Below are 22797 nucleotides of genomic sequence, written 5' to 3' on the forward strand. Positions count from 1 at the left end.
CTTCAAGGTTGGCCCAGAGGAGGCTAGTCTGATGCTGCGAGATGACAGCTGCGATTTCCCTCTGATCTGTGCTACTTTGGGACCCACAGCCTGCCCTTTCTGTCCCTGCGCACCGTCGGCAGACCTGCCTGCTCTACCAGTGCTTCCTTCAGAGACTCACTGCAGGCTTCCTTAGGAAGAGAGCGTGTGCCCTGCGGGGTTTCCTTGATGTGTCACCCCTTTTCTGTTTATTGACTGACACATCATTTTATTGTCAATGCCAGGACAGATGGAGCTGTTGAGTGGTTAAGTTTCTAGTAAGTTACATGTCATTAGATGTGGTTAAAAGTAAGTCATTGGAACCTTTATTAACTATACTAGTAATAAAAGCAATTATAGATAAAGGGATGTTCTAAATTGTTCTAAGTTTCATTTTATTTTGCTTCATACTGAATCATACAACTTAGAGTAGATATATTAATTTTTATATACCAATATTCAGATTAATTTTAATTCACTGACCATTATCAGTTGCTGTAAGAATAAGAACGCTTACCTGGACTCTGGTAGCTCACACCTGTAATCCTAGCTACTCAGAAGGCTGAGATCTGAGGATTGAGGCTCAAAGCCAAACCAAGCTAACAAATATGAGTAACTCTTATCTCTAGTTAACCAGCAAGAAACTGGAAGTGGAGAGCATGGCTCAAGTGGTAGAGACAAGCCATGAGTGAAAAAGCTAAGCTGAGGTCTCAAGGCCCAGATTTGAAGCTCCTGCCTTCATAGTACTGGCAAAAATCCGGGGAGGGGTTTGATAAGTTCAGAATGGAGGGGAGTGGAGAGTGGGGCACTGATGGGGTCAGAGCGAGGTTGGCGTTTTAGGATTCTCATCTGGAAGTAGAAAAACAGGAAGAAGCTAGTTGCTGAAAATTCACTGAGGAATTTAAAATGCAATTAAAAAAATACAAAGTCAGGTGCTGGTGGCTCACACCTGAAATCCTAGCTGTTCAGGAGGCTGAGATCTGAGGATTGCGGTTCAAAGCCAGCCCGGGCAGGAATGTCCGTGAGACTCTTATTTCCACTTAACCCCCAGAAAACTGGAAAACTGGCACTGTGTTCAAGTGGTAGAGTGCCCACATTATGCTGAAGAGCTCAGGGACAACGCCCAGGCCCAGAGTTCAAGCCCTACAACCGACAAAAACAAAACAAAAACCACTTGAGTGAAATAGCTCCATTTTCAGTAAGTCACATGCAAATTATTTACATATGTATGTGTGCATATATACATCTATACATATATATAGATGCACATTTTTTTTTTTTTTTGGCTGGTCATGGGGTTTAAACTCTGGGCCTGGGTGCTGTCCCTGAGCTCTATTGCTCAAGGCTAGTGCTCTACCACTTTGAGCCACAGCATCACTTCCAGTTTCCTGGTGGTTAATTGGAGATATGAGTCTCACAGACTCTTCTGCCTGGGCTGGCTTTGAACCACAATCCTCAGATCTTAGCCTCCTGAGTAGCGAGGAGTACAGGTGTGAGCTACCCGTGCCCAGATTTGTATATAGAGTTTTTAAGTGAATTTATATGTAGAGCTGTAGAAATTCCACTTTGGTGTTTTCTTTCTTTCTTTCTTTCTTTTTTAGTGGTACTGGGGTTTTGAACTCAGGGCCTTATACTTGCTAAACAGGAGTTCTTACCATTGAGCCATGCTTCCAGCTCTGATTTTTGTTAATTATTTTTGAGCTGGGATCTTACTTCTGCCCAGGGTATGCTTGGGCATAGCTCACCTGTGTTAGGCTTCCTAGTAGTTATTGCTGTCAATTTTGTCCTAATTTTGCAATATACTTTTCTTTCAAAATTCCAGATTATTTCTTTGATAGAAAGCAATTCTGTGGTAATTATCCATGGTGCCACCGGCAGTGGGAAGAGTACTCAACTGCCCCAGTATATCCTGGACCATTACATTCAGCGCTCTACCTACTGCAACATTGTGGTTACCCAGCCACGGAAGATTGGTGCTAGCAGCATCGCCAGGTGGATCAGTAGAGAACGCTGTTGGACTCTGGGTGGCTTGGTGGGTTATCAGGTGAGACATGGAGAGAAAGTTCCCAAACTTTTCCTCTTTTTTTTTTTTTTTTTGTCGGTTGTGGGGCTTGAACTATGGGCTTGGGTGCTGTCCCTGCGCTCTTCAGCTCAAGGTGAGCACTCTACCGCTTGAGCCACAGTGTCACTTCTGATTTTCTAGTGGTTTATTGGAGATAAGAGTCTCAGGGAGGGGCTGGGAAGGTGGCTCAGTGGTAGAGTGCTTGCCTTGCATGCATGAGGCCCTGGGTTTGATTCCTCAGCACCATATAAGCAGAAAAAAAAAAGCCAGAAGTGGCGCTGTGGCTCAAGTAGTAGAGTGCTAGCTTTGAGCTGTAGAGCTGAGGGACAGTGCCCAGGCCCAGAGTTCAGGCCCCACGCCTGAGAGTCTCATGGACTTTCCTGCCTGGGCTGGCTTGGAACCGAGATCTTGAGATCTCAGCCTCCTGAGTAGCTAGGATTACAGGCGTGAGCCACCGGTGCCCGGCTCTTTCATTTGTATTTATTTATTTTATTTTTTTATTGTGAAAATACTGTACAGAGGGGTTAAAATTACATGAGCATGATAATGAGTACATTTCTTATCAAGCATTGTAGCCTCCTCCTTTGTTTCCCCTTCCCATTCCATCCTCCCCCTCATTTGTATTTTTTAAGGTGTCTTTATCCACAGTTGTTGGAACATGAAAACATTACCTTCACCTAGAAAATAATTTTAAAAATCTACTTGATAATTTGACTTTGAATTTGGATCCTATGTATATTCTGAAATCCAATAATTTTTATTTATTTTTATTGGTCATGGGGCTTCAGGTTCTGGATGCTGTCCCTGAGCTATTTTGCTCATGGCTTGCACTCTAATCACTTTGAGCCATAGCTTCGCTTCTGGTTTTCTGGTGGTTAATTGGAGATAAGAGTCTCATGGACTTTCCTGCTTGGGCTGGCTTTGAATCGTGATCCTCAGATCTCAGCCTTCTGAGTAGCTGGGATTATGGTCATGAGCCACCAACACCTGGCTACATTTTTAGTTTTCTTACCTCCAGTATAAAATGGGCATAGCCTCTTTCAATAGGTAAACAGCCATTTACGCTGGAATGTTTCCTATTTTTTCTGTTCCCTCCTCAATTTTAGGTAGGGCTAGAGAAAATAGCAACAGAAGACACCAAGTTAATTTACATGACCACTGGAGTCCTGCTTCAGAAGATTGTTAGTGCTAAGAGTTTGATGGAATTCACACACATCTTCATTGATGAAGTGAGTACTTACCCTTATTTATACAACACAGTGAATGTCAGTCATCAAATACTTTGGGTCTGGGGCTGGGAAGGTGGCTCAGTGGTAGAGCGCTTGCCTTGCATGCATGAGGCCCTGGGTTCAACACAAGAAAAAAGAAAAAAGCCGGAAGTGGCACTGTGGCTCAAGTGGTAGAGCGCTAGCCTTGAGCTGTAGAGCCAGAGTTCAGGCCCCACAACTGGACCCCCCCCCCCAAAAAACAAAAAACAAAAAACACTTTGGGTCTACATATACTTTCTCTCTTGTGAAAGTGAGTTATCTGTCTTTTCTGTTTGCTTTGTCCTACAATATGCATGAGATACTGAGCAGAAAATGATGGTTTGTTTAGAGCAAGAGTTGATCAGCAAGCAGGCTGCAACCCAGATCAGACCTGGCCTCTGCTCTTCTGAGATTTTACTGTGGCAGGTTCCCTCACTTGATTATGGGCTGTCGGTGGTGGCTCTGGCCTGTCTTCTAGCAGAGTGGAGTAGTTGCACAGAGATTGTAGCCTGTTCAGCCTTCAGCAGGTAGATTGTCTCAGCTCTGGGTTGGAGAGTGCTACACCTAGTTGGAGAGTTTACAAGGACTTCATTATGTGTGTAAGTTTTTAGTCAGTCATAGGTTTTTGTCTAATAAAGCAAGAACAATAGTAACTTAAAAAAATAGGACGGTGGGTATAGCTCAGTGGTTGAGCACTTACTTGCTTAGTATATACACGACTTTGGATTTCATTCCTAGCACCAGTGAGGGAAGATGGAGTAAAATATTTCTTCTATTTACCCTTCTAAAAAAAGACTCTAGTAACAATGCAGCTCCTGTCTTGGTTCCTATCTTAATTTCCTTTTCTGTTTCTTTTTTTTTTTTCTTTTCTTTTTTTGTTTTTGATGGAGCTAAGGCCTTGCTACGTATTTCAGGCTGGTCTGGAACTTGTGTGCTTCCTGCCTGGGGTCCTCGTGCTAAGATTACTGGCATGTGCCACCATGCCCAGCTTGTTGTAGCTTCCTTTCTTTCCTCCTTCCCTTGTACTTTCTGGGTGTTCCTCAACAGGATGAAACATTGATTGATAGTGTTCATATTTTCAACAAGATTATTCCTAGGAGGGGGATATTGGAATTCAACAACTTTCCCAAGAGTGTTGGAAAGGGCTTCCTCCTAAACTGTTTTCTTTTCTTTTTAACTTTATCAGGAATTGAGTCCTGAAGAACTTGACTCATTTCTAGAGGAGTGGAAATGTTGGCTAATATACAGGGTTGTGAGAGAGGATTGGGGTTTTCAGTTGAAAACCCCAATTTAAATTCAACCTCTGAGACAGCTGCTGAGGGTAAAGAATAGTCATTACCAATAGCAAAGGCATCCTAAGTAGAGCTGCACTGGTAAATTACAGTCTGTGCATGTTTTGCCACATGCTGAAGGCTGTTTCGGGAATGCAAGGAGGAGGAAAGGATCTTTTCCTTCAGAATAGCGTTAGGGACAATGTGGTTCATAGTCTTTAGGTCACAGGTGAATTTATATTAAATAGGCAGCATGAGGAAAGTAGCTTTCAGTTACTAAGTCCTTTACTGTAACTGAGCCCACGTGATGTGAAGGAACCCGAAGCTTCATGAAGCTCTGTGGTCAGACCACCAGGAACAGATAGTGTTGCTGGCTGCATGCTGGGGCTTGTTCCAGACCCTGTAGTGCTAATAACGCCTGTGTCTGCTTCTGCCTATCTGATGTCTTGCTGACTATCAGCCTTTTTTGCACATACATAGGTGAATGATTCAGACAGTGTGTCCATAGTGGATCATCAACTGCTTTCTTTTTCAAATGATTGGACAGAATTTGGCTACGCTGCAAAGGCCTGCCTAGTAGGGACACTGGCAGTGGCTGGGAGATGTACATTTCTCCTGCCCTTCTCTACCACAGGATTGCCTGCTCCATCACTCAATTACCTGGTGATTGAATGATGATGATGATGATGATGACAAGTGATTGGCTATTCCTGAAGTTTTAGGTTTATACACAGCACTGTTTTCATAATTTTTGGAATAATTTGAATTTATAAAGAAATAGACGCCCTAAAATTGAAAATAGCCAGAGAAGCTTACAGTGAGTAGACTGATAACATTTTTTGGCTTTTTGAATTCTTGAAAAAGAATAAGCTAGCTTCAGGCAGATCCTGTATTCAGTAAACTTTTTTGAATAATTGATGTGAAAGAGCTGCCTTGTCAGATGCCTATAAGAAACGTCAAGGGGGCTGGGAAGTTGGCTCAGTGGTAGAGTGCTTGCCTCGCATGCCTGAGGCCCTGGGTTCGATTCCTCAGCACCAAATAAGCAAAAAGAAAAAAGCCGGAAGTGGCGCTGTAGCTCAAGTGGTAGAGCGCTAGCCTTGAGCTGAAGAGCTGAGGGACAGCGCCCAGGCCCAGAGTTCAGGCCCCATGACAGGACCCCAAAAAAAAAAAAAAAAAAAAAAAGAATCGTCAAGGACTAGTTTCTGCTCCTGGCCTTACTTCCTAGCCTGGGAAATTGGTGTCTGCTGAGGTATGCATTTTTGCTCAGGAAAGGCAGGGGGTAGGGAGGAGACTGATGGCTCTGTGGGCAGAAGAGCCAGAAGGAATGGCCTCAGGGTAAGAAGGGTGTATACATTCAGAAGTTAAATGCAGGAATGGTGTGTGTGTGTGTGTCTACCTGAGTGTGTGTGTGTGTGTCTACCTGAGTGTGTGTGTGTCTGAATGTGTGTGTGTGTGTGTGTGTGTGTGTGTGTGTGTGTGTGTATGGCTACCTGAACTTGAACTCAGGGCTTGGAGCTCTTGTTCAGCTTTTTAACTCGTAGCTGGCACTCTTACTACCTGCGACACATCTCCACTTCCAGCTTTTTGCTGGTTATTTGGAGATAAGAGTCTTTTGGGAGAGGATTTGTTTGTCTGGGCTGTTTTTGAGTCTCAATTCTCAGATCTCAGCCTCCTGAGTAGCTAGAATTATAGGAGTACACCACTGGTGCCTGGCATGGTATCTTAATGTTGAGGAGAGATCACTTGATTTCCTTTCTCAGGGAGTTGGTAGGAGGCGTGTATTGAGGAGGTGCCTGGAGTTGGTGATGTGGTAGAATAAGAATGAGCCTTCCTGGTGGTCTGTGAGGACTTCTGGCCATCATGCATAAATGCCAACTACTTTTGGCTCCTGATCTCTGGTTTTCTCTGTATAACTGGCCATACCTACTTAGTGGGAAGTAAGGCTGACTGCAGGGCTTGCATTAAATCGAGCACTGTGGTATGCAACACAGACCTTCTCCCTGAGGAGAGGGCTTTATCCTGTAAACCTATGGCTGTCTCGCTGTGAGGCAGGGAGGTTCTCCAGATAGAATTTTTTTTTTTTTTTGGTCCGGTTGTGGAGCCTGAACTCTGGGCCTGGGCGCTGTCCCTAGCTCTTCAGCTCAAGGCTAGCGGTCTACCACTTGAGCCACAGCACCACTTCCGGCTTTTTTCTTTTTGCTTATGTGGTGCTGAGGAATGGAACCCAGGGCCTCAGGCATGCAAGGCAAGCGCTCTACCACTGAGCCACCTTCCCAGCCCCAGATAGAATTTTGTGTGTGTGCTGCTACTGGGCTTGAACTTGGGGCGTGCGCTCTGTCCCTGAGCTCAAGGCTAGCTAGCATTCTACCACTTGAGCCACTGTTTTACTTACGGCTTTTTGATGGCTAACTGGAGATAAGAGTCTCATGAGCTTTGCTGCCTAGGCTGGCTTAACTGTGATCCTCGGACCTCAGCCTCCCAAGGAGCTAGGATTATAGGCATGAGCCACTAGTATGGGGCTCAGAATTTTATTTTCCCTTCTGTTGTACTGAGCTCTCCTAGCCATGCACGGAGTAACTGAGTCCTTGGCTTGTTGCAGTGGGAGGCTTGCATAGTCTGGATTCTTGGATGCCTTCCTCTGTATCTCCATCTCATCTCCCTGTGCATATTTATTTCTGTGCAGTGCTGTTGAGGTGCTGCCTGTTGACCTCATATGTTAACCATGCTCTGGGTCACCTGCTTTTAACCAGCCCAGCTTTCTCAGGGCCATTTCCTGCCTACCTGTGAACTTCAGTTTTGTATGTCATGGAACATACTAGCATTAGACTGGCATATCTTCATCCCTGCTTTTGCTTAGAATAACAGCAAGTCATTAGACCATGGTAGAAAGGGTTTGGCTCACAGGTCCTTGACAGGAGTGAGGGTGTTCACTGGTTATCACTGGAGCCCTAAGCAGGTGCTGCTGAACTGAAATGGGCAGAGCCAGTGAAGCTCCACATCAGTCCTCCCAAATACCAATAAACCCTAAAGAGAACCAGGTTTGTGATTGCTTTCTCTTAACCCCTGGAAAGCTGCACTGAGCAGAGAGCTCCAGTCTCCCATGGTGTGTAAAATCCCCTTTCCCGCTCAGTGACCTGTGATTGTCTGACATCTTGTAAGGTGCTCTCCTTTTCTTCCTCTTTTTTTTAAAAATTGAAACATTTTTATTTGTAGGTACATGAACGAACTGAAGAAATGGATTTCCTGCTCTTGGTAGTCCGAAAACTTCTAAGAACAAATTCGCGTTTTGTCAAGGTAAATTTGATTTCATAAGTAACAAAAATATTTAGAGTTAGTGTTTATTGTTTCTGTACTTTTTTTCTTCTTCTAAGATAAGAGCTCACTGAGAGGGCTGGGAAGGTGGCTCAGTGGTAGAGCGCTGGCCTTGAGCTGAAGCGCTGAGGGACAGCGCCCAGGCCCAGAGCTCAGGCCCCACCACCGGACCCAAAAAAAAAAGAAGATCTCACTGAGACATTGCCAACTCACACTGTCCTCACACCTGTGCTCTGCTGGTCTCAGCCTTCCCCCCTGGCTTGTTTCTCCCTGTCGTAACAGATACGTCTCCTAATGTTTGTGTCAGCCGTTGCTATTCCAGGTCTTACCAGTGACCAGGCCTGAGAGCATTCTCCAGTGGCCACTGTATAAAATACTTTCTGGTTGTTATGTTGCTTTGAATTCTAACTCTTTCTTTAGGTTGCTGAAAATGTTTTAATAATAGTGACTGACTATAATGACATACTGGCTCTTAGAAGGCACTGCTTTTGGTTGAATAAGCATTGTGTTTAAAGCAGTGCATTCACTACAGGAATGCTCTGGCAATACTGGCTCTGAACTTTGAGGACAGGTCGAATTGAATGGAAATTGTGGGGAATGGTAAATACGAGAAAATGAAAAAAACATCAACTAAGTCAAAATTGAGAAGTGTTTAGAATAATTTACACAACCTAAACAATTTTAAGCATAGTTATTTTCAGTCTAGCTAAGCCAAGCAAAGGTCTTCAGGAAGCAATTTGGTAGCAATTTATTTGGGATATGCATATTATTACAATGTGGAACTAATAAAGGATTCTCAGGTGGTAGCTGAATGAATATAGCCTGACCTTTGCAGTGGTGGTTTTGCTACCCTAGGTGACTATAATACCTTTCTAGCTGAATGAGAGGATGGGCTTTTATTCCTGTTTGGTAATCTTAATTTAAAGATGGCATTGAAGACTTCAACAAATTGGGACCCCCCCTTTTTTTTTCCTTCAGTGCAGGTCCTGGAGCTTAAAAACTCAGGGCCTGAGCTTTTTTGCTCAAGGCTAGCACTCCACCACTTAAACCACAGCTCTACTTCCAGTTTCCCTTCCTCCCTCCCTCCCTTCTTCCCTCCCTCTCTCCCTCCCTCCCTCCCTCTCTCCCTCCTTTCCCTCTCTCCTTTTCCTTTTTCCTTTCCCTCCCTTCTTTCCCTCCCCTCCCCTCTTCTCTCTTCTTTTTTTGTTCCCGAGCTGGGGCTTGAACTCAAGGCCTTAGGCTCTTGCTTGGATGTGTGCTAATATCTAGCACTGTACCACTTGAGCCACATGCCTCCAGTTCTGACCTTTGCTTGTCAGGTAGAGATGAGTTTGTATGCCTGGGCTCTAGACCTCAGCTACCTGAGTAACTTCAGGTTATGGATGTGAGCCACTGGTGCTCAGCTTATTTCCTTTTATATAAGAACACTGATGTGGGGAGTTTTCGATGCAAGAATAATAACACTTGGCCTCAAGTCTCCCCTGCCTCTTCCCATGCAGGACCATAAAAGTCCCTGGAGTCCCTGCTCGGGCTCTCTATGTCCTCCCCTGCTGTCCTCCAGTCCACCAACCTGAATGAGTAGTGTGTTGCCACCTCTGTCTGCAAGGAGGCTAAGGCAGTGCTGAGTCCAGGCTGGCTTTGTCTTATTTGCATGCCACGCTCCATGAAAAGAAGGACAGCTGGCCTGCTTTCCTTAGACAATGTTAGAATCCTGCGTTGTGACTAAGTGTTCCTGGAGGACCACTCTTGCACCCCAAATGGCTGCTAAGAACATTGCAACTCAGACATTTCCTCCCAAAATGAGTTCTGCTTAGTATGGTTTATCATTGTGTCTAACATCAAAGGGAAAAATGCACTAATGTGCCTAAATAAAGTCTTGACTTTCTACTAAGATTTACACTTAGGGACTTCTAATAGACAGATGCCACAAGTCATCAGCTTCCAGCCAGGGAGTTGTGCAGTCAGACTTAGCTTGTGGAGACTGGGGAATGACATTCTCAGGATCGCTGCCACCTTCTCTGGGCATGTCTGATGTGTTGTGATGACTACTCCTGGCTTATCTAGTTGACTTGCCTAAAAGATTTTTTCTTTTGTCTTTTTTTTGTAAAACTGGAATTGCAGTCCTGATTCTCCCTTGTCTCGCTGCAGTCTGGGCTGGTTCCTCAGGCTGTTGCACGGCTATGATTTGGGGTCTTTTCCACTATTTTACTTACAGTGAAGATTGTCATCTTCCCTGGTTTACTTCCTTATTTTTATCAAACACATTTAATAACCTATCTAAAAAATAATAATTTCTGCTGGTCACCAGTGGCTCATGCCTGTAATCCTAGCTGCCCAAGAGTCTGAGATTTGAGGATTATGGTTCAAAGCCAGCCTGGGTAGGATAATCTGTGCGACTCTTACCTCCAATAAACTACTCAAAAGCCTGAAGTGGAGCTGTGGCTCAAGTGTTAGAGTGATAACAAAAAAAGCTCAGGAGCAGTACCTAGGTCCTGAGTTAAAGCCCCAGGACCAGCACATGCGTGCATGCTCTGTCTCTGTCTCTATCTCTGTCTCTGTCTCTCTCTGTCTCTCTCTCTCTCTCTCACACACACACAAATTCTGATGCACAGTTTCCTGTAAATAGTGGTGATAATTTAGGTTTATTAGTGATACGTGATTTCTTATTTAACATGAATAGTAAAAATTTATGTCTGAGTACTCCTTAAACTGCAGTAATTTGTATTAAGTCAGGATATTGTATCTAAAATCTGAGAAATTATTAAATACAGGATTGAAGCAGAAGACAAGCCTGGATGTCCTTTTTTTGTCTACAGGTTGTTCTCATGTCTGCTACCATCAACTGTAAGGAGTTTTCAGACTACTTTGCTGTTCCTGTTCAGAACAAGATGAACCCTGCTTATGTTTTTGAAGTGGAAGGCAAGCCCCATGCAATAGAAGAATATTATCTCAACGATTTGGACCACATTTATCACAGTGGGGTATGTTGGAATGCCTTGCTTCTTTTATAGTAATGGCCTTTTGGTATTTGATCACACTTGCATTCAGCACTTAAGATCGAAAGGACCAATTAGAACATAAAGTGAGGGAAAGAAGAGGGTTGGAGGAGAATAAAAGAAGGATATTTCTGAATTTATTATGAACTTACCATGTAAATATATCCTTGTGGAAATTATTGGGACTGGTTTTATATCTTATTGCTGTTGAAAAGTAAGGTATTTGATTTTGGTTAGTAGAAAACTACAGATTCACTTGGGGATGGGAGATAATTTTATTTTGAATACCATTTTGATTACGTTTTCTAATATTCCATCTCAGTTCAGTAAGAATAGCTGTCATCAAGGATGCAGACAACATACTATGTTGAAAACGAACTTTATAACTTGGGGAGGGCTGGGGAGATTGGGAGGGAAGGAATGGTAGGGGAAAACCAAGGGGTAAAAATACCCAATAGGAGGACTGGGAAGGTGGCTCAATGGTAGAGCGCTTGCCTTGCATGCCTTAGGCCTTGGGTTCAATTCCTCAGCACCACATAAGCAAAAAGAAAAAAGCTGGAAGTGGCGCTGTGGCTCAAGTGGTAGAGCGCTAGCCTTGAGCTGAAGAGCTGAGGGACAGCGTCCAGGCCCAGAGTTCAGGCCCCATGACCGGACCCCAAAAAAAATAAAAATAAAAAATACCCTCATATGAAATGTCCTCATTATATTAGTCATGTAACCGTAACTGCTCTGTATAGCATCTTTACAATGAAAAAAAAGAACAGACAACCACAACAGATGCTGACAGAGATGTTCGTGTGAGTGTAAACAGGTGCAATCACTGTGGAAGGCAGTTTGAGTTATTGAGGATCCCTCAATAACTATAAAGCTACCCTATGATCCAGCAATACCACACTTGGGCATTTATCCAAAAGATTGCAAGTTAGGAGGCTGTGAAGACACTTGCACACTAGTTGCTATACTAGTTACCACAGCCAAGTTATGGAAACTGTCCAGATGCCTTTCAGTGGATGAATGGATCAAGAAAACATGAGATTAACTACACACACACACACACACACACACACGCACGGATGCACAGAGGAACCTAGTCCTCTTTGCTGTTCACTTACCTCTTTGCCTGATTACTATGTCAGCCTTTTTTTTTGACTCTCTGGGTTTCTCTGCAGCTTTTGCCAACTTCTCTTTTTCTCTGCCTCTTACTGCAGTTGTTCTCACAGTGTGATTTTGCTATCCCACTCAACTCAGACAGCTTTGCTGGGTCCCTCAGGACCTCCTTGCTGAGCCAGAGGAGCTCAGCGGTAAGCTTACCTGCATCACCCTTCTCTGGGTCCTCTAGAACTCTCCTGCATTTTACCTTTCAGTGTCTTGAAGAATTCTTTTCATCCTTTGTTTTAACTTTCTTTGTATGAACATCCTTAGAAAAAGTTCATAAGATGTAAATGTATATCTTAATGAAATTGTGACCCATAAGCCATGTCTAGAAGTAGAGCATCCCACACCCTACTCAGGCTCTCAGTGCGCTGTTTGGGGACCATGCAGATTTTACATGTTTTATTACATTAGGGTTTTCTTGTTTTTGCATTGAGGTCTTTCATCAGCGTGGCCTGGTATACAGCTTTCTTGGCTTTCTGGTTCTAACATGTCTGTTTTCTCACTTGCTTCTGTGTCCTTCCCTTGCCCGCTAGGGCAGGGCATCTCTGTGATAGCGAAGAAGCGAGGGTCCAGGCAGAAACATGGTGACTTTTTCCTTACTCTGTAAATCATGAGTGGCCTAGCACTTGCGTGGGAAGGTTAGCAGAGTTCCTGAGTGTGCTTTGGGAGTGCCCGCCCCTTTCACATCCTGTCTCTGATGCAGTGGCCTTGTACTGGGTTGTTATGTCTCCATTGAGAAAAACATAGGCAAGGGCTTTGGTGTTTCTTCCCTGGCCCAATACAGTAGGGGTCCACAGCCACATCTGTCCCTTGCAGACTTGTCTTGGATGCACAGGGAGCTTTGAAATCTTGCCGTGCCACCCCAGTCACATGGATGCTAGAACTCGTCTGAGATTCTTGTGAATCATTGATATGTTTTCCACACCTTATTTGTAGAAAGTGTCTAGGTTCATCCAAGCCACTGTTGTTTGTGGGGACAAACCCATTATTCTATTTCTTTCTTGTACAGTTACAGTATGGTGAGTATTGGTAATTGGCTAAAGCAGAAAACTAAGGCAGACATAGCATATAAGGATTAGATGCAGTAGACGTGCTTCTTCAACATTGTTAATAAACAATTTGTCATAATTATATCACTAGAATTGTGATCATGAGAAGTAGATTATTTGGATATTAGCTGACTTAATTTATTCTGCATAAAATTGGACAAAATAATTTCTTTCTTTCTTTTTTTTGTCAGTCATGGGGTTGAACTCTGGGCTTGGGTGCTGTCCCTGTGCTCTTCAGCTCAAGGCGAGCGCTCTGCTGCTTGAGCCATAGCGCCACTTCCGGTTTTCTAGTGGTTTATTGAATAAGAGTCTCACAGACTTTCCTGCCTGGGCTGGCTTTGAACCGTGACCCTCAGATCTCAGCCTCCTGAGTAGCTAGGATTACAGGCGTGAGCCACTGGTGCCGACTTGGACAAAATAATTTCTTTTTTTTTTTCTCCAGTCGTGGGGCCTGAACTCTGGGCCTGGGCGCTGTCCCTCAGCTCTTCAGCTCAAGGCGAGCGCTCTACCACTTGAGCCACAGCGCCACTTCTGGCTTTTTTCTTTTTGCTTATGTGGTGCTGAGGAATTGAACCCAGGGCCTCATGCATGCAAGGCAACTGCTCTACCACGGAGCCACCTTCCCAGCCCGGACAAAATAATTTCTATGTATAATTAACTTCTGATCACTGAAAGACTTGTTTTAGTATGTTCTTCACAAAATACTATGTGTTATATGCAATAGTTGATTCATTTTTTTTTTTTTTTAGTTGGTTGTGGGGCTGGAACTCTGGGCTTGGGCGCTATCCCTCAGCTCTTCAGCTCAAGGCGAGCGCTATACTGCTTGAGCCACAGCGCCACTTCCTGTTTTCTGGTGGTTTATTGGAGATAAGAGTCTCATGTGGACTTTCCTGCCTGGGCTGGCTTTGAACCATGATCCTCAGATCTCAGCCTCCTGAGTAGCTAGGATTACAGGCATGAGCCACGGGCGTCCAGCAGTTGTTTCTTTTTCTTTTTTTTGGGGGGGGGGTCTGGTCATGGGGCCTGAACTCTGGGCCTGGGCGCTGTCCCTCATCTCTTCAGCTCAAGGCTAGTGCTCTACCACTTGAGCCACAGCGCCACTTCTGGCTTTTTTTTTTTCTTTTTGCTTATGTGGTGCTGAGGAATCGAACCCAGGGCCTCATGCATGCAAGGTAAGCGCTCTACCACTGAGCCACCTTCCCAGCCCCTCATTTTTTTTCTTTTTTTGAGACAGTGTCCACTCTGTAGCTTAGTCTGGCCTTAAACTAATGAACCTCCTTCTTTAGCTTCCTGAGTGCAAGGAATATAAGCATGTACTACCATGTTTAGTTTCATAAGGTTATTAATAAAATTAAAAAATGCAGAAAGGCTGTAGTATAGACTATGGGGCTTGTGCTATAACCATTGGGAGGAGCATTGCATGAACAGGTACCTGTGGCCCCCCACTCCTGGAAAGCGGGCAGACAGTTAAGTGTGGTTGGTGTCTTGCATTCTGTAGATGTGCTAGAGGAGCATTTTAAAGTCATCCGGTCCTGGTGTGGCTGTTTGAATGCACAATTAGACCTGGTCCAGAAATCTGTACAGCTGCCTTACCATGAGGTTATGTTCTTACTTTTTTTTTTTTTTCGGGTCCGGTCGTGGGGCCTGAACTCTGGGCCTGGCCACTGTCCCTCAGCTCTTCAGCTCAAGGCGAGTGCTCTACCACTTGAGCCACAGCGCCACTTCCGGCTTTTTTTTTTTTTCTTGTACAGGTCCTAGACCTTGAATTCAGGCATGGGCACTATCCCTGAGCTTTTTCATTAGAGGCTGGTAAGAGTACCACTTGAACTACAGCTCCATTTCCAGCCTTTTTTTTTTTTTTTCTTGGTTGTGGGGCCTGAATACTGGGCCTGGGCGCTGTCCCTCAGCTCTTCAGCTCAAGGTGAGCGCTCTACCGCTTGAGCCACAGCGCCACTTCCTGTTTTCTACTGGTTTATTAAAGATAAGAGTCTCATGGACTTTCCTTCCCGGGCTGGCTTTGAACCGTGATCCTCAGATCTCAGCCTCCTGAGTCGCTAGGATTACAGGTGTGAGCCACTGGCGCCCAGCAGCTTTTTCTTTCTATGTGGTGTACTGAGGAATCAAACCCAGGTGCATGCTAGGCAAGCACTCTGCCACAGAGCCACATTCCCAGCCCTGTTATGTTTTTAAGGCACACTGACAAACAAGACACAGTTGTGTCTTGGTTCTTCCTGAATGGGGTGATGGTGGAATCTTGGGGATTCAGGAGGCAGGAATTTGACAGAGCAGGAGAGGTTGGCTTTGATATTAGCAACAACTCCTGGGTTTCCTGGGTTTGTTGTAACTTACCCTGTTCCTTCAGAGTAGATTGCCCACCAGCCCTGTCATGCTGTGCTTGGTCCTCCACCCCAGCCCTGCTCTTGGGGCTGGGTAGTGTGATGGGTGTCCTGAGCGGTGCTCAGTGCAGCCAGTACTCAAGGTTGGCTGCAAGTGATGCATTATTTTTACTTAGGACATTAAAGGAGTGGGGTACCCATCCAACCCAGCCTTTCCTCTGTATCCTATTTTGGTATCCTGAGTTTTTCTTTTGCTGTCTTCAGCTCTCTCCACATCGCCTGGAGGAACCACTGATAACGAAGGATATCTATGAAGTTGCTGTCTCCCTAATTCAGATGTTTGATGACTTGGACATGAAAGAGAGTGGGTAAGAGTGGCCTTTCAGTGTGTATCAGTTGAAACACTTGTCACTCATTAGAAGCTTGTTAGTGTTGTGTTTTTTTGTTTTTGTTTTTGTTTTGGTTGGTTGTGGGGCTTGAACTCTGAGCCAGCGTGCTGTCCCTGAGCTCTTCAGCTCAAGGCTACCACACCACTTCCAGTTTTCTGGTAGTTCATTGGAGATAAGAGTCTCACAGATTTTCCTGCCCAGGCTGGCTTTGAACCGAGATCCTGACATCTCAGCCTCCTGAGTAGCTAGGATTACAGGTTTGAGCCACCGTTGCCCAGCTTGTTGTTTTTATAGATTAAGATACAGCTACTTATTCAGCAGGCGCTATAGATAGTATTTTGGATGTGTTTTATTGGACAGTTGTACTTAAAGTTAGTCGAAGCCTCACTGAGGTTTTAGGAGTGGTGGTTTTAGAAGCTGGATCAGCAGCCTGAAGGAAGGCTGGCTTTCCCAGACATGGAAGGTCGCATGGCATGTGCTATCAGTGTGTGTGCCTGACACTTGGCTGGGCTTTCATCCTCCTCTCTTCTGGAAGTGGGGACACACTGTTCTTGGCTAGGAAGCTTCTCTGCCCTAAACTACTACAGTTCCTAAGTAACATTGATGTTTTAGGATAACAATGTGAATGGAGATTCTATTATCTTACTGCCAACCAGAACTTGATAGCTGGATGGCTTTTCTCTGACAAGCCTTAGATACACACCGGTAAATTAATCTTTAGTTGTAAAATTTAGACTTACTTTCTTAGATTATTTTCATTCTTCCCAAATTATTCCCTTTAAAGAATCTGTTGGTAAGCCAGCACTGGTGGCTCACACCTATAATCTTAGCTACTCAGGAGGCTGAGATCTGAGGAGCTTAGTTCAAAGCCAGCCTGGGCAGGAAAGTCCATGAGACTCTTATCGCCAATAAACCACTCAGAAAAAACAGAAGTGGTGCTGTAGTTCAAGAGTGCTTGCCTTGAGCTGAAGAATTGAGGGGCAGTGCCCAGGCCCAGAGTTCAAGCCTCACAACTGACCAAAAAAGAAAAGAATCTGTTGGTAAATGTTTTATTTTTATTTAGCTAACATTTTTTACTTTACTCCCGGTTCTTCTTTATTTAAATTTAAAAAACCAACCTAATAGGTTGTATTTACTGTATGTAGGATGCAGCATGATGCTTTGGCATATGTAGACGTTTTGGATTTACTCAATCTACCTAATTAACATAACTCATTCACTTTCTCTATCTGGGAACTCTCTGCATCTTCGTGTGTGTGCTTGGCCAGTGAAGTCTATGCAAACATTCCAAAATTGGAAAAACTCTAAAATTTGAAACACTTCTGGTTTCAAGCATTTTGGATAAGGGTCCCTAAATCTGTACCAAATTGATGGAACTGTATTTCAAGAATGAGACCAGGCACCAGTGGCCCGCATCTGTAGTCGTAGCTACTGAGGAAGCTGAGATCTGAAGGATCAAGGTTGGTTCAAGGTCAGATGGAAGAAAAATCTGAGACTCCATCTGAAAAATAACCAACTTATTAAAAAAAAAAAAAAAGCCAGCTTCAAGAATGGGTCAATAAGTAGAGCACCAGCCAAGCAAGCTCAAGGCCCTGAGTTCAAAACCTCTGTACTGGCAGGGAGAGAGCTCCCATGGCCACCCTCCACATAGACCATTTTACCATTGCCCATGTTCTGTACCACAGGTCTGCGTTTGTGGAATGGACACATCAGCATCACCCAAAATCTTTGGTCACTCTTGGAGTTGTGATGAATGCATTTGCGTGTGTCCTCCATTAACCCAGTGCCTCTGCTGCTGCAGCTTCACTGCCTGAGAACCTTGTTGTGCACCCACCCATGCTCCTCTCTCCCTCCCCCACCCCACCCCTCACTGATCCTGTGCCTTGTCTATGGTGCTGTCTTCTCCTAGAATGTTGTTGTTGTTACTAGGGTTTCTTCTGTCTTTCCATGGCTTGATAAGCCTATTTTTTTAAAAATATTGCTGAATAATTCTGTTGTCTGCATGTATGACAGTTTGTCCATTTGCCTATTAAAAGATATTTTGGTTACTTCTTAGTTTTACAGTATAAATAGAGCTGCTATTAATGTCCAGTAGTAGGCTTTATGTGGAAAAATGTTTTCAGTACTTTTAAGTAAATTCAAGGACGATTTCCAGGTCATATGGCAAGGTTGTATGCCCAGTGGTGATGAGTGAGACTTCCTGTAGCTCCATGTCCTTGCTAGGAGCTGGTGGTACCAATGTCCTAGAGTTTGGTGCATAGTGGAGTCTTACTGTTGTTTTTACTTTGTGTTTCCCTTCATACTGCGATGTTTAACTTCCTTCATGTGCTTATTTGGCCATTTGTGTCTGAGGTTTCCAAATCTTTTGCTCATTTTAAATGAGATTATTTTTCTCTTAGTATTGAGTTTAAATATGTGTATGTGCTTATGTGTATGTTAGCAGAATTCAGTTCCTCACACTTGTTAGGCTAGTACTTTACCACTAGAACCATGCCTTTAGTCCATTGTTAGTATTTTTTTAAATACACTGACACTCTTGTTTAAGAATAAATATTTACTTATATTTTAAAAAATATGATGAAACTCTTGGTCAAGAATAACTACTGTTTTATTGACAATACACAATCATTTGCTATAGGTCTGTTTAGACTATTTCTTCTAGGGTTAGTTCCAGTAGTTGGTGGAATGATTCATTCAAGCTATATAATTTGTTTTGTTTTGGGTCCGGTCGTGGGGCCTGAACTCTGGGCCTGGGCGCTGTCCCTCAGCTCTTCAGCTCAAGGCTAGCACTCTACCACTTGAGCCACAACGTCATTTCCGGCTTTTTTCTTTTTGCTTATGTGGTGCTGAGGAATCGAACCCAGGGCCTCATTCATGCAAGGCAAGCGCTCTGCCACTGAGCCACCTTCCCAGCCCCCTATCATTTGTTAAAATACAGTTGTTCTTAATATATTCCTTTCTAATGTAATCTTTTCCTGTGGGGTCAGTAGTAATATTCCCTCTTTCCTTTCTGATTCTAGTAATTTGAGTCCTTTCCTTTTTTGTTGAGTCTCAGTCAGGCTGCCTAAATGTTTGTCAATTATGTATTATCTTTTTAAAGAACTAAATTTTGGTTTCACTGACTTTTTTGTTTTTTCTATTTCACTGAAGTCTTCAATTGTTTTTTCTGTTTAGGTTTAGTTTGCTATTCTTTTTTGTGTGCCTTAAAGTAGAAGGTTTGGTTTTTGATATAGGCATTTACAGCTATTCATTTTTTTCCCCTTAAGTTCTGCTTTTTGGTCTCACAAAGTATGTCTTTATTGTTTTCATTTTCCTTTTGATTTTTTTCTGGTTGAGGCTTTAGGAACATGTTATTTTTTATTTTTATTTTTATTTTCTTTTGTTGGTCATGGGCCTTGAACTCTGGGCCTGGGTGCTGTCCCTCAGCTCTTCAGCTCAAGGTGAGCGCTCTACCACTTGAGCCACAGTGCCACTTCCAGGAACATGTTATTAAATTACAATTTTTCCTAAAATTTCCATGTTACTGATTTTGAATATCATCCTGTTATGGTTGAAGAACATATTTTATATTCTACTTCTTAAATTTATTGAGGTCTGTTTTACATATTTTAGGGAATGTTTCATGGGTACTTGAGAAGAAAGTGTATTTTACTGCTGTTCTACAGATGTCCCTTAGGTGTAGTTGGCTTAAGGTGTTTTTCAAGTCTTCTGTTTCCTGATCATCTGCCTCATTGTTTTATATTATCCATAGAGAATATAGATAGAATGTAGATACTATAGAATATTACATCTATACTACATTATAGATAATTAAAGGTAAGGTATTTACTAAGATTGAATTGCCTACTTTCTCTCATGGTTTATGTCAGTTTATGCTTCAGATATTTTGGTGCTATTATAAATTGTTCTGTTTATCTCAAGTAACATTTGTGATTTTTAGATAGGTTTTGTATATCAGTATAGCTGTTCTACTTTGTTGTGGTTCCTGTTTGCAAGACAGATATTTTTCTATCTCCTTGCTTTCAGTTTGTGTCTTTGAATGTAAATTATGTCTCCTTTAGACAACATATTCTGATTGGGGATTATATTATTTAAATTCTTCTAACAATCTCTGCCTTCTAATTATATTGCTTAGCCTATTATTGTGGTATGGTTGAATTATACTAGACATTTGATTTTTGTTTCCTGTGCCTTTTTTATTCCTCATTTCCTTTTTATTGCTTTATTTTGTATTCCAAATAAATATTTATAGGATTTAAATTCTATAACTGATTTTTACTTTATTTTTTAGGCATTGCTAGGGTTTACCAACTTCCCTCTTAACTAGCCAAGTCAGTTCCAGTTTTTTTTTTTTGGTCTGTCGTGGGTCTTGAACTCTGGGCTTAGATGCTGTCCCTTAGCTCTTCAGCTCAAGACTAATGCTCTACCACTAGATCCACAGCGCCACTTCTGGTTTTCTAGTGGTTTATTGGAGGAGATAAGAGTCTCAAGGACTTTCCTGCCCAGGCTGGCTTTGAACCGCGATCCTCAGATCTCAGCCTCCTGAGTAGCTAGGATTACAGGCGTGAGCCACTAGTGCCCGGCTGCAGTTGCTTTTTAAATCGCCTAAAGCAGACCTCCAGATACAGTGCCGCCATCCTGCTTGTTGTGGTGCTACACTGCAGCAGGTGTTCATTCTTGGCTGTTCCAGAATCCCATATATGCCTGCACACCAGCCAGGCCCGTGTTGTCTGTCTCAGTGGCCCAGCACCAGGAACTGGCCTTGTGGAGTGCTGAGTCACCTCTCACACCCCGCTCTCCTCTGCAGTCCCCCTTCCTCGACCATAGCCTGGACTCTGCTTCATGGCTGTCTCCTCAGCTCCTCTGTGGTCTCCTGTAACAGGCCTTCCGTACCCTCCTTTCTGAAAAGGCACTCTGCACAGTGCCTTACGCTTTATCCCGTGACCCTCTGTTCCTCTCATGATCTTACTGAGAAATGGAAGGGGCCCTTTTGCTCATTTACAGTCTCTCTGGCTAGGGGCAAGCCGTAGTGTGTGTGTTGGGGTGGGCCTTGCCCAGTGCCTTTTTAGACACTGCAAACACCAACAAATGTGACTTTGAGGGAGGGAGGGACACACACACACACACACACACACACACACACACACACACACACACACACACACTCACTCACTCCTACGTCTCTGGACTACTTAGAGAGGCCCTGGCATGTAGGGCTCACACTGCTTATCTCCAATAAGTAGTAGTGCTGTAGCCTTGAGTGAAAAAGCTGAGGCAGTGACAGTGCCCACGCCATGAACTCATGCCCTGATACCAGCGCGTATGTCCTCAAGCGTGTGTGTGCGTGCACGTGTGCACACACACACCCACACCAAACAGAAAACAACAACCAAAATGTCCCAATAGTAGTGGAGAGGCAAGTAGTTGATTTGAAATCTTAGCCTGTCAAAATGTTTTCAATAATAATTTGGACTCTGTTAATTCTTATAGTTAAGTATTTTGTACCTTGGGGTTATGGATTATAAGAATTAAGTTCCCAGGAAAACTTAAATGCATAATGTATCCTACAGGTGAGTGTAATGAGCCACCCTGAATACAGGTGAGTATAATGAACTACCCTGAATACATGTGAGTGTAACGAACCACCCTGAATACAAGAGAGTGTAATGAACCACCCTGAATGCCAGGGGTCTCCATTGTAATGTGTGAAATAAAGAATATCACTTGGTATGATCTGCGAGAGCTCTCAGAATCAAAGCTAGTAATATCAGGATTGTCACAAAGCAGGGCCTGTTTCAGCCTTGATTCATATTTGTGTACCTCTTATTGTGACAGAAACAAGACCTGGTCGGGAGCCCAGTTTGTGTCGGAGCGGAGCAGCGTATTGGTGTTTTTGCCAGGTATGAAATTACAATTACAACACCGGACAGCACATCTTTAGAAAAAATGTTGTCCATATTGTGTGTTGTTTTTAGACTCTACAAACACCAACAGATGTGACTTTGAGGGAGGGATACACACACACAAAAGAAGAAGAAGAAGATATGTTTACTTTGGCTCACGGTTGGAGGTTTCAGTGTATGGACAGTTAGTGCTTTTGGGCCCGTGGTAAGGAAGAATATCATGGCAGGAGAGTGTGGTGTAACAAAGCTGTTCAATTTAGGGTAGTCATGGTGCTGGAGACTAGGCTTCTAGTCAAGATCCAGTTGGTGGTGCCGTGGGTATCTGCACACCTTACTCTATCCCCCCATGGAAGGGATAAAGAGCTCCCTCAGGCCTCCTCTGTGAGGGACTGAGCCCACTCAGGGCAAAGCCTTGGGACTTGTCACTACCCAAATGGTGCTAGGGGTTGGGTCATTCCTTTGCTGGGTAAATAGTGGAGAGGTGGAGGAGGGTGAAGGGCAGTAGAGCAGCATGCCTGTTGAGAGGGGAAGTAAAGACTGCAGGGAGGAATCTTGGAGCTGAGACCCTGCAATGGCTGACAGTTGGGTAGAGTTGTATTTGCTTCCACACATACTTAATGACTACTGGGTACACATATCATACTAAGGAAAAAGTTATCATGAAGCCAGGTATTAATGTAGAAATGACTGTAAGTTAACTTGATATTAGCTTAGAAATTAATTGAGGTAAAATACTTTTAAACCACTAAACATGGTCTGAACAAATATTTAAAATAATATGTTTAGGTTTGTTATCTTTCTGTTATATACTTAAGTAAGTTTAAGGTTTTGTGTGTGTGCCTGTCGTGGGGCTTGAACTCAGGGTCTGGGCACTGTTCCTGAGCTTTTGTGCTCAAGGCTTGTGCTCTACTACTTGAGCTACAGTTCCACTTCTACCTTTTGGTGGTTAATTGGAGATAAGAGTCTCAAACTAAGTCAGGTGCCAGTGGCTCACACATATAATCCTAGCTACTCAGGAGGCTGAGATCTGAGGATCACAGTTCAAAGATAGCCTGGGTA

The 22797-nt window shown here is 43.6% G+C and overlaps 1 protein-coding gene across 1 annotated transcript in view; it reads left to right on the plus strand.

Moving 5' to 3' along the window:
* Positions 1-22797, plus strand: part of Tdrd9 (tudor domain containing 9) — an 89245-nt gene that overhangs the window by 18508 nt on the left and 47940 nt on the right. Inside the window, exons 4-9 of the mRNA XM_042696899.1 lie at positions 1841-2062; positions 3187-3309; positions 7812-7892; positions 10727-10891; positions 15711-15814; positions 21671-21735. Coding sequence (XP_042552833.1) covers positions 1841-2062; positions 3187-3309; positions 7812-7892; positions 10727-10891; positions 15711-15814; positions 21671-21735 — 760 coding nt within the window. The remainder of the gene's footprint in view (positions 1-1840; positions 2063-3186; positions 3310-7811; positions 7893-10726; positions 10892-15710; positions 15815-21670; positions 21736-22797) is intronic.

This window comes from Dipodomys spectabilis, unplaced genomic scaffold (genome assembly GCF_019054845.1).
Source record: "Dipodomys spectabilis isolate Male_0828 unplaced genomic scaffold, ASM1905484v1 ptg000212l, whole genome shotgun sequence".
NCBI classification, from domain to species: domain Eukaryota; kingdom Metazoa; phylum Chordata; class Mammalia; order Rodentia; family Heteromyidae; genus Dipodomys; species Dipodomys spectabilis.